This window comes from Diadema antillarum, unplaced genomic scaffold (assembly GCF_040938485.1).
Source record: "Diadema antillarum isolate AM-2024a unplaced genomic scaffold, OU_Dant_1.0 seq00000649_RagTag, whole genome shotgun sequence".
Lineage (NCBI taxonomy): Eukaryota > Metazoa > Echinodermata > Echinoidea > Diadematoida > Diadematidae > Diadema > Diadema antillarum.
The window spans coordinates 375905-388874 of record NW_027271563.1 but is presented as its reverse complement, the minus strand read 5'-3'; the positions used below and the strand labels follow the sequence as shown (position 1 = coordinate 388874).

The 12970-nt window shown below is 35.4% G+C and overlaps 1 protein-coding gene across 1 annotated transcript; it reads right to left on the bottom strand.

The window, feature by feature from the left end:
• Positions 1 to 390: 390 nt before the first annotated feature.
• LOC139736487 (protein lifeguard 3-like) lies at positions 391 to 11758 on the bottom strand. The gene is made up of 10 exons (XM_071647238.1): positions 11649 to 11758; positions 10899 to 10978; positions 9573 to 9651; positions 7258 to 7311; positions 6456 to 6546; positions 5235 to 5318; positions 4199 to 4240; positions 2255 to 2344; positions 1571 to 1618; positions 391 to 837 (listed from the first exon to the last, which is right to left on the bottom strand). The coding sequence occupies exons 2-10, from the start codon at positions 10957 to 10959 to the stop codon at positions 691 to 693; spliced, it is 696 nt and encodes a 231-aa protein (XP_071503339.1). The 5' UTR covers positions 10960 to 10978; positions 11649 to 11758; the 3' UTR covers positions 391 to 690.
• Between the last annotated feature and the right edge of the window lie 1212 nt (positions 11759 to 12970).

Below are 12970 nucleotides of genomic sequence, written 5' to 3'. Positions count from 1 at the left end.
TTAATCATTGCCCCGACACATGAAGTTTTCATTTGTGTTTTTCTTTTGTTTTGGTGTATGGGTTTGGTTTATGGGTTGAGGTTGTACTAGTACCCTGTCACTTTTTGGACGTTTAACTGAATCTACCCGGTTGTATACCTCTCGTATTATACTACTGCTCTTATTTCAAAACTTATCAAGCTCCGTAAGACCTTTCCTGTGTATGCGCTCTTTTAAAAATTGAATATTCAAGTATGGGGGCAGGTATACTATGTGAAAATACTTTTTTTTTTCATTTTGTTGTATGGTGGCGTCAATATAGTTGGTAGATATTTATTGTGGTGAAAAAGCTAATAATGCATTTCTCTAACAGTGGATTGTTATTTTATGTTACCAAGCACATTCAGCTGCCTAAGACATGACCACAAACGTTTTGCACCCTTACAAATTCTAATAATTATAATGTCTGCATGTAATGAACCAGATAATAAACAGTTTAATCCTTGTGCAATGCAGATGAGAATCTAATGTAGATTAGAATCAAACAGTTACCTTGGAAACGATGCTATGTGAAATGAATCCTAGCTTAAATATGCATACATGACAAAATCGCCTCTATGTTATGTTGGACGCGTTTAATAGACAGCAGCGGCTGAAACTCTCTCTCTCGCTCGGTCCTTGTTATGACGTCACAATTGAGGATTAATTCACTCATTTCTTGCCGAAGAGGGCGAGGAGGAAGAGGAAGAGGTTGACGATGTCGATGTAAAGATTCAGGGCGGCAAAGATGTACTCCTCCGGCGAGACGGAGTATTTGTGACGGCCGCCCAGCAAGAGTTGTGTGTCGAACACGATGTACTACGAATAAAAAGGTAAATGAATTAATGAATAAATCCATCAACTGAGTGGCGAATACAAATGCATACATGGTTATAAACATTCTTTGTACATAAAACTGGTACCCTATCATGCAGTAATCGACAGTTCATGCAGTAGTTACAGGCGCTCCCGTAACAGCGAACACGGGTATAACGAAATTTCGTCACAGGGAAGTACAAGTCAAGGTCCTAAAATTATCATCATTAAATCTATGGTGCAAAATTTCCTTCGGTTATCACGAAATTTCGATATAATGAAAGAGAACTGCCGGTTCCGAGGATATTTTTATATGAAGAGTTTTGTCGCAAAACGAGCTAACTCCTTGCTTGTCAAGGTGAGATATTTGTGATTAAAGCTGCTAAAAAAAAAACCCAAAGAAAATAACAAGAAAATACAGGATTTTTTTTAATCATAACTTCTAGAATACTCCTGGTTATGTCACAAAATTTTTGAGGTATCACTGGAAAGGTCTAATTTTGCTCTATCTGATGATGGACTTACTATACTTTGAAATATTTAAAGATGGCGCTTAGCTCATTTTGCAATAAGACTCTTCATGAGCGTGAGTTGCCTGTATTTGTATAAATGGATTGATGACGGGTCAAGAATCAAGTCGATGAATAAATTCATCAAACTATTACAGCCCAAAATTTTAAAGCCTCGGAGTCAAGGAATCTTTACTTTGAGAAGAAGGCAGGAGGATTCGTCTTACCAAACTGAAAAGACACGCTCCAAGGGCGGCGTAAAAAGTGTAGAGCACCTGTAAGTGAAAAGCAGAGGAAAATGTTTATTACTCAACGCATTTCGCTATTGCTCGCTATTATAACATTCCGTAGTCGAATACCAGTGGCGGATCCAGGAGGGGGCGCACCGGGCGCCCCCCCCCCCCCTCCTTTAATCTTAATTTTGTTTTGTGTTTTCTTATAAAAGAAATAAAAAGAAAACATTGTAGGGGACGGTGCGCGCCCCCTTTGATTTTTATTGAATAAAAGTATGCATGAAACGTATAAAAAAATCCCTACCGCGTTTTGTTTTGTTTTGTTATGCGTTTTGATTTTTTGCTTGTCAGCTGATGAAACCCAGAATACACCAGAAACTGCTTTGCACCACCCCCCCCCCCCCCCTCCCCCCCCCTTTACGTATCTGCCCCTGAACACACACGCGCGCACACACACAAACACACATACAAAGGACACAAGGCCTCGGGTATACTCATCGCAATATTTATAATATTTTCACACGTCTACCGAGACGAAAAAGATCAAAAGTCCATATTAAAGAGAAATTGAAACCAAAAGCGAGCTCACAGCTACAAAGGAGTGAAATTGGCGAAAGGATATCGAATAAGTGGTATTTCTTTTCAGATAATAACTGAGACTTAGAATGATTCGCTTACTTCGCTTCGGAAAATGATGGCAAAGAGCCCAAAAGTAAGAAGGCTCAGACCCAGCGCACACAGCAGGCCGCTCATCATGGTAAAATCGATCTGTAAGTGAGAAGATAAACAAACAAAAACAAACAAATGAATAGATAAATAAACACAACAGGGGTTTTAAAGGACAATTATAAGTCATGAATGGTGGGTGGAATCATTTTCTAAGAAAAAAAAAGACACGATTCTAATCAAATTTCAAATTGTTTACATCCGATACGGTCAGTTTATTCTCTACTTTCGAGGAAACTAACTTACCTTTAGAATTAAAAATAAAAAAATAGAAAAAAACGAGACGGTGAATATTACATTTATATCAAGCACAACGAATAATGAATCTTAGGAGGTATAAACTGAAAACGCATTCCTTGTTAAAGTAATCCTCTGATAAGGAGATCAAAATGAAACAAGTGGAGTTGTGAAAGTTTCAGTAAAATTAGACAAGAGTCTTACATATTGAAATATGATCCCTGAACTGTGATAACGGTCTCAGTCACCCGTGAAACGTGTAGAGGTGAAATGTTGTGAAGAGGTGATGATGTCATAATGAGTAAGCTCGTACAACTCAACTTTTTTTTCTTACACCCAAATTTTCACTAAATTTCAATTCAATTCCATTTTTATTTTCCACTTTTGGGGTGGAACACTCTCGTCAGTCAAAGGCTGGTTTTCAAAGGGGTCTAGCTATAACTAGCATGAGTTTAAGAAAATGAACTGCATCCTTCACATCGAATAAGAGTTGCAACAATCTAGCGATGATGACTTTGATCATTGAAGAGAGTTACAATTATTGTTGCTGAATTATTGGCAAAAAGAACAATTCAATAGCTTTATGTATAAAACAGTACAAAGGAGACTCCCTAGGTCACGGCATCGTCGCTTATTCTAAATCGTATAATTTGTGACCTGTGTAAAAGGTTTCGAAAGGACAGGTTAGAATTAAAGACTCCCCAATTCTCTGGGTTTTTTTTTCATTCAATTTGAATTTAAAAAAAAAAAATATCGTTCTACTTGCGTGGCTTTGATCATCTCTTTGAACTCATCTTTAAGTTTTAACTTATAGATTTATACACATCATCAAGGAAGTAATGCATTTTCCAATGTACCATTCTCTGTCTTCCTCAAGTTAGCAAATTATTGCCTTAACAATAGTTTAAAAAAAAACAAACAACATACGCAAGATCATCATGTTCAAGATCCATGCTATTTCAAATCCATGGTTCTGACAAGGTTCACCCATGCATATAACTTTTACTTTATGGTCCTCACATTATATTTCTTATGAAGTGGTAAAACGATAATTTGTTTGATGCATGGTTCCTTTTTGTTTCAGTCTTTTTTATGGAAATAGAATAATGACAATAGTGGATTGATTTTAACTTGACGTCATGAATATGTTCGGAATGTAGTTTCGTTTTCATTGCATGAGACGCCTTTTTGAAGTCCGAGCCATCTCTGTTCGAGATTCCGCGATGCCCAAAATGAGCCTAGCATCCTTACTAGGGATGCCAAAACTTTGTAAACTACCATAACTGTGTGAAAAGCCATCTATAGATATTGTAAATGTGTAATACAATTCTAGACTTGCGCCATGAGCAGAATTTCAAGTTAGTTAGCAAGGTGATGGAAAGAAGACATCAATTTGTCAAAGGTTGAATATATACTTTTTATGTATAAATATTACATATACATTATGATTATATATGATATATATTTACATACATACAGAGAGATGATGAATCTACATCGTGCCTAAAGGACCATTTGTCATTAATTTGATTAGCATTTTTATGATGCATTTTCTTTTTCATTTATGCTATCAAAAGGGAATTGTTTTCGTTGCTAAATGAAATTGATATGCGGGAAAAGGTAGCTGGATAAAGATATGACTCCATGCCCTATTCTTACCTTCGTCTGGAACGCGAAAATCGTCAAACCCAGCGTGATGATCTGTTGTGAAGAAGAAACAAGGATCCCATGATCATCATTCATCAGTGTCATAATGTATAAAGAAATAGGCCTATTTATAATCATTACGACAATCGTTATTTTTGCTGTGGTTGATTTTCCTTTTCCTCATTAAGTACACCAGTTGCCTACTCATTCTACCCCAACGAAGTGAACTATAGGAATTGAGAGCCCAAGTGACGGTGTCTCAGTCTTTTATTTTAGCTTGGATTGGGACCAGGTGCAACCATCCCTTTGATTTACCAATGTAAAATTGTGCCTGCAACAATCGAGTGCTCAAATAGCTTTGTCACTCTTTTAACTATAACCTCTGTTCTCTCCCTTAGTCCCCTCTCTTCACCCCATCCCCACCGCCTGTACAGCTGGTTACAGCTCGTTATTCCGAAGGTTCGTTATTCCGAAGGTTCTTTGGTCCGAAGACTCGTTATTCCGAAGATTCGTTGTTCCGAATTTCACTTTCGAATTAACGAATCTTCGGAATGACGAACCTTCGGAATAACGCCACAAATGTTCGAATTAACGAACCCTTTTTCATTTTCGGATTAACAAACCTCTATGTATAGGGAATTTGTGTGTTTCGGATTAACGACCCTTCGGAATAACGACCCTTCGGAATAGCGAACCTTCGGAATAACGAACAGCACTCGTACAGCGGTTAGCTAACCATCTATCCGTCATTATTCCTGTAGCCTAGTAAGCTAAAGATGTTTTATTGTCTGCAGAGGGGGAGAAAACATGCTTGTAATTGCAACTGATTGACAAATTGCCCTACATCGATTTTTGATTGTCCTTTAACCTTTGTACTGAGTATCTTATCATATTCCACTTTCATGGAAACGTCCTTAAAGCTCAAAGATAGCTGCGTGTTTACTTGAAAAGCTAAGAGGTAACACGTTGAACTCTTAAAAAAGGAGATTTGGTGCGTTTTTATGTGATATTTCATTTGTAATGATGAAAACCAAAAGTCGAAACTCACACCACACATGCCGACTGCCAGGATAACTTCATCTCCGTCGTAGAATGTACAGGTGACTCCAAGGAGCACGCCCTCAGCGAGTGTCTGCGTACAAGTTGTTCACACAACGTTCAGGTCAATTTTGCCTTTTTTTTGTCTCTATCTTTATCTTGTTTAGATAATTTGAACGTATACATCGATGATCCTATAATGTTGCTAAAGGCATATTTCTTCAGATAGATTTGACTTCCATATAATAGCGTGTGCACTATCCGATTAGATCGTACAAAGTATGAACAAGATAGGAAAGTTGGGAATGTAAACATCACAGAACGATTAAGTCCAACCCTGTAAAGGCGCTTGTTATAACATTTTTTTTTTATACTTGTGTGTGAATGTGTGTCTCTGTGTGCACAGAAATAGATGCATAATATATAAACAAATTATGTTCTGTCAAAGAAAATGGTTTTTCAATGAACTATAGAAACACATCGCGATCAATGACTACAATGCGTCAATACCAAGTGAAGAATAGAATAGAAGAGCACAATAAAATGTTCAAATTGATATCATACAGTTAAAGTGATGAGGATAAAATGTGAAACTGTTAAGAATAGATTAAAGAGGATTTTCGGCCTCTTAAAAGTTATCTTGATGAGAAAGCACAAATTACAAACACACACTTAACATTTGATGAAAATCTGATGAAAATAAAATTGCGCAATTTACCTAATTTCACAAAGCAGTTTTTGAACAGTCATTGTTGATATGCAAATGAGCAAATTGATGATACTGTCATTGCCCACATAATAGTTTGTACGAAAATCTTGAAATTTCGAAGTTTTTTGTTTTGTGTTGTTTGATTTTGTTGCTTTTTTATTTTTTGTGTAAACGCAATTACGTTCAGTCTCAAATTCTAATGCACCTGACCGATTATAATTTTTAAAGTTATTCAGACAGGAATGGAATAATGTTTTAGTTTTATAGTAGGCAAATTAGAGTTTTGATGACCTTGCGATCATCAGCTTACTCATTTGCACATTCAATATCAACTGTTCAAGAACTAATTTGCACTTTAATTTTCGAAATTTCACACTTTCATAACTTCCCTCATTTTTGCGCGTGATTTTGATCAAATCATCACTGTTGTGTATACATAATGTTACTTATTTTCTTTTCAGACCAACTTGTTTCGGAATTCCCCTTTTAAGATAAAATTAATAAAAATTGTTTTCCACTTACGAATATCAGAAGACATATGATGTTGAGAGGGGCTCGGCGTCTGAGTTCCGTCGCACATCCTAGAGCTATTATCACTACGATACTCACAGCACTACAACAAAAGAAGCCATGCACAATGACATTAAGAAAAACAAATGAAAGCACTAATCTTTTGAAATGAGCAACTCATTAAAAAACCTCGATAAAGGAAGAAAACACGATTTTCTTTTATCCTTGTCAGAATGCATATCATTGACAATAATTCCATTTCATCTTATATTTTAGTTATTCATTTATTATTAATTATTATTATTATTATTATTATTACTATTATCTTTTTTTTTCTTTTTTTCTTTTTTTTTTGCTAATGTTCATACAGTTACTACTACTCCGTCACTTTAAGCACTGAATTACTCACATGCATATAACATGACAATTATTTTTTGACGAGAACGAAAGGACCGGATTTTTTTTCTTAATTCATATTTTTTTTTTTTAAAGTACAGTGAAGACTTGTATTGTACTATAAATGGGAGACCTGACATAATTATGCCATGATCTCCTGCAATTTGCATAAACCATGATTGTGCCTGTGACTAACATCTCAGTTTCGGGGGGGGGGGGGGGTGAAACTTCAAATTCCATAAATCTCTGATATCTTAATATCTGATTCTAATGAAATTTCTCCAATTTTAGTTGACTGAATTTGATTCAGTCAGCTAAAATATGCAGTATAATAGCACTGCACCTCAAGATTAATGGTTCGTATACATGCAATGATACCATCATAGCAAGATTATGTATAGGGATCGTGTATACTTACAATGCGGTCCAGAACACCCACGTGTTGTATTGAACATAAGACTTAATGTCTTCTCTGGAAATTCAAAGATAAAGGCATTTAGAATGAATGGAGAAAACAAAATCTGATCAGATTGATAGCCTTCACATTTCTCAACGTCACTTTCTCAGATTGATAAAAGAGAATTAACAATGAACAACTTAGATATCTTTTCCAGATATCCGCATCTCTTCAAAGACAAAATAGATAAATAAATAAATAAATAAATAAATAAATGAATAGATAAAAACTAATCTCTTACATTTATAATTATGTGTGTGTATGTATGTATGTATGTATGTATGTGTGTGTATGTGCTATTTGATTCGATATTCTCAGTAAACTGTTGTTAGTGCACGTCCTATCCTTTCGACCATAACAGGACGGTAATGCAAAATAAAACAAAATTTGAAATATCGTAGTAGGGACCATACCTCTAGATGGTAAACTGAGAGGGTCAACTGAGAATCTACAATGGACAGTTTAGCTAATTTCTAGATACGCGTATCTCTTGAAAGATAAAAGAAAAAGAAAACACAATTCTCTTTATTCAATATCATGTATGTATGCATGTATGTTTTTATACATAATGTGTGTAGTGTGTGTTATTTGATTCGATATTTTCAGTTGTTAGTGCGAACATTCAAACAGGACGGGGTGATATAAGAGAAAACAATAATTGAAATAATTATAGAAGTTTGTTGCCTTAGAATGTTTAAATATCGTTTGAAAAGGCAATACCTTTTTTAATGTGACCCCCCCCCAAAAAAAAAAAATTAAGTCATGCTTATTCAAACAAGTAAACTTGGTAGCAACAGACAATAACTACATTCAAAAAATTATAATCTTCGAATGCCGAAACACAAGCGATATAGCATTAAAAGTCTTAGCAAAACTAAATAAACATAATAAGAAGGCGGTTATTTACAAATCTTTTATCACTGCGTTCAGTGGGCTTCTCTGATCACAGGTCATCGTGGTCACGTAAAATGTGATGTCACTTCTGTTTAAAATCCTTCCATTGTTTCGTGCTTGACACTATTGTCATCGGCATACCACATTCTCCAAAGCCACATAATTATGTTTATATACATGGTCATACTTTATTGAAGATCCTGTCATTATACCTGACATCGACTAAACATCCTGGAAGGTATTATCTTCGGAAATAGAGTATTTTTGGATAAAGAACATCACTAGTACAGTTCTGGGCTTCGATCGAACCATGAACCATGTAATCTTTACTGAAATAAAAGCGCAATAAATTCCGATACGCCACAATGCACATTTCTATAGAAAGATGTATTGTGGCGTGTTGGAATTTATTGTTTTGTTTTAACATTAATATCAGAGTAGGAATATCTGTCGGAAGTACATTCTCCTTTGAAAGCTGTCGCTTACGTGCATTCGATAACGTAAACGAACATATCGATTTTGTCTATACAGGAAGAATATCATGAACAAGTGAAAACACTGAATAAGACCCATAAATCAACAACTGGAAAAAAAAAAGGAAGTCTGCCGTAACTACGGGAAGCTGTAGATTAGTGTTTTTAGTACTAATAGCGTAATCAATCAGATGAATGACCTGAACTCCGTTCCCCATACAAACAAATAGGCCCCTACACATACACAAACATGCTTGTTGCATGATCTGACAAGTAATTTTGTTTACGTAATTAGGAAACGAACAGTTTAAATTCATTTAATACCATACAAAATGAAGGCACGAGTGATAAATTATTTTCGAAGATGAAAGATCATGAGAACTTGGCGATACTGAATTATACATCGTTGCGATTTGTCGTTGTCATACAATACGGAGCCTAAAATAATAAAGTTATCACTCAAGCATGATAATCATCTCAGTTCATCTTTGCTTTCATGGCTTGGTTAATTAGTTATGATCTCTTTGTCAATTATGTTCAGATTCGCTGGCTCTGTAGTAAATGTTGACACTTCTGGTGCATGTCAACATTATTGTCTGGGTTTAAAACGGGGCAAAAAGGTGAAAATTATAACGCCTTCCAGAGCACCTGTCTAGAAGGTCAATACTCGACCAAAAATATCTTGATTCTAAAGTAGAATTATAGAGATAATAATTCATAAGCACAACACGAAGTTTCTTTGTTTTTTTTTTTTTGGTTAAAATCGGATCGAAATTATAAGTTATGTAAAACGATGATGTCATTAACATTTTCAATTTCCCCTGATCGCGTAACAAAAAAGAAGGAGAATGTATCAATAATTATATTGCTCAGTCAGATAAACCGGAATGAAACGGTCATTGAACTTACACAAAGAAGAAGAGAGCGATGATCCCAATTGTGATGGCAAGCTGTACTGTAAGGATTGCATACACCTTCCTCACAAAACCTGACGAGAGCAGCGAAAACAGGTGCGTCAGTCACGAGTAGGACGATACTCATCATTACTTTCTCTTCTATAGTTATTAACGATGTGTGTGTGTGTGTGTGTGTGTGTGTGTGTGTATAAATACTATAATGCAAGTAGATCATCCTATATCAAGAGTAAAAACGTACCGCAGGAGCCAAAATATTGGACTGACGTCAGTCCAATACTAGTATTTTGGCTCCTTCGATGTTTTCATTTGACTCCTAAGTTTTTACTCTTGATATAATATTTTATATTTATTACACACCGACGCAGAACTTGCTTATTTTGATTACTATACAATATTTATCTATACATATACACATATATGTATATATATAATTCGTACATAACATTTTCCATGGAATCTGCGAATAAGAATACTCAAAATGCACAGTATTCTCTTTCAGCATTCGGTATACACTAAATTAGGTTCAGGTTGTGCGTATATAGCATTCGAAAAGCGTGACATTCAAAAGCATTGTTTGTATTTTACAATACATGGTGATAAAAATGATTCAATAAACAACATTTAAAAGCTTGTTACCATTATGTACCATATCACAAGGATTGCGTAGAAGTTACAAATTTTTGACAAAAAAGCAAATTTCAATATAGCAAATGTGAATGTGTGTGTGTGTGTGTGTGTGTTTAGCCCTTTATGAGGAACGGATGTGGGTATTTTCCTGTGAGTTGTGGGCAAATTTATTCACATGTTACGGACCAGTCCTTAGGGAATGCTATTACGCTGAAAAAAAGGGACTATCTCCACTGAGAGCAGTAATATTTGGGAGAAAAAAAAATTATCGCAGGTCAAACTATCTCGTTTAGTTCTCCTAAAACTTTTGATTGAAATTAAAGAAATCCTGAATTCCGGTGGTACCTGTTGGTTAAAATAAACATTTAATTATTCACAAAATAATGATATACTTTATAGGAAAAACTCTTCTGAGTTTGATAGATTCTAATCATGAAATTGACCAGTTTAAAAGATAATCATATTTTGCTCTATAGGACTATCCATAATATCTTTTCTTTGCCGAACACTCGATTCGCTGCCTATATAGATAAATATAAAATGAGCAGATAAATAGGATAAACAAATAGAATAATTATATATATATATATATATATATATATGTATATATGATTATATAATATATTATATGTCATGAGAAACACATGGAAAGTCGATTTGTATTTCATATAATGAAACCCTGAAGACTCACCGTGGCGAATTTCTTTGTCGACAAACTCAAAATCACTCACATCACCGTACTCCGCGTCCATATTGGTTTTGTATGTCTGTCTGTAAAGACACAAAAATGGGGACAACAGCTGAGAATTTAGGTCAACTTTAAAACACCAAGATGGAGAAACAAAAAATGTGCAGAAACACAATTTATATCTAATTAAAAGTATGTTAGTTCAAGTAAGATGTATAGGAGCCTACATACAGCAAAGAGAAGTGAAAGTCTCCATATTGATACATTCCAGTAGAAATTCTAAAGTCCATACAGAGCATTATAGAAAATCTAAAATGCTCCTATATTTAACTCCTTATAGAGATACTTGAGAATAGTATTAAAAAAAATAATAATGTGAAGTATACCAGCAATATTGGTTTTCTTGTCAGCCAGTTTAAAATCCGACAGCACCATAATAACCATAAGGTTTTGCATATTATAGGCCACTACCATAAACACTATAATAATATTATGTAAAAATTGTACGAAAGTAAAATTGTATACAAGGAAGCGATACTTCCAGCACCGAAACGTATTGTCTAGAATCTCAGTATAGGTAGCCTACATTATCGTCATGGCTGTCATGGGGGGAGTGCATGGCGTTGGCCTATACCACACACCGCCATCCAACTACACCACAACGGGGTATTTATCATCTGGTCTAAGATTAATCGTATAGTTACTTACCTAGTGTCTGCTTAGTGAAATAGTGCGTTTAAATACAAAACTTACCAATACAGGTTCAAGGAGGGGGAGAAAAAAGTCACACAATTATTCCTCGTCCTATCCGATAGCAGGTATATAGCAAAAGAATATTCCACAGCAGCAGAGGATTTAGTCTCAGTAATAAGTCATACCCACACTGTGTTACGCACTAAGCACTGAATCCGATGTGTATACTACATGAATGGGCGATCCCAACGCCAAGGAAAATAATTACTTGCCTTCTAGTTAATAAATGACCGCAAGCACTTCACACCGTATGACGTGCAAGACCAGTTTGTTTCTCGTTGACACTACAAGATCCGTCTTCTGAAACCTATCAATGGTGGAAGTTGGAAGAGTCACATGAATGGAAAATGCATAGGGTTCATAATGTTGTAATAATTATCATACTATGCCTATACGTTCAAGCCTTTATTTCCATCCGATCTCCTTTATAAAATTCCTAATACAGGATTATTAATAACTTTTATTATAAACTCCAAAAGTTCTCATTATTTAATTGCGACACATCCTCGACTGGTAATCATGTATAGGGCCTACTGTACAACGTGCAATAGAGCCTAGATACACGCAAGCTTTTTATTAATGCATACAAAATTGATCGACTTATCGATGACAAGTTTAGAATTTGCACGGATTAATAATAGTGATAACAATCATGGTGTTCATGGAAATGAAACACTTTTTGCGTTCAGTAAATAACTACTGCACGGGGGTATATAGGCATACACAGGACTGGAATAACGGTGAAGAGAAAGACGACATAAATCAAGATCATAACGACTATCAATCTTAGTTACATTAATATCACATCGTGAAGGCATTGGATGATGACATCACACACTTAATAATGTATTTGCATGCATGTTACGTCAGTGATCAGTTCGGGTATACAGAGGGAGGAGGCTTCCCCTTAATCACCCCCGAAGTTTGGGGACTTGCTCCTTGACGTCGATGTCGGCCCTTCCAACGGGCAAAGTACAATGTTCAAGTAATATTTAACCGCGCGAAAACGCAGTCCGCATGCTGCAGAGTCATGCTTATCGGAACGGTATGCAAAGGTCTTCTTGATTTATCCTCTTGTGCACTATTGGATATACTCACGGTAGCATCTTTTGGCTAATCTAAGCATGCTAAGTGCCGTAATTTTTAATGACTCGATTTGGAAATTCTTCACCGTTCAAGATTAGCGTCTTGCTTCAAACTGTACTTGATTTCTTTTGCCATTACATTTTAGTGAGCAATTCGTTGTGACGGAATAAAAAGTCAAGAACTCCTTATCTTTGTCTTTAGCCTTTTAACTCCCAACCAACGCTTCATATTTTACC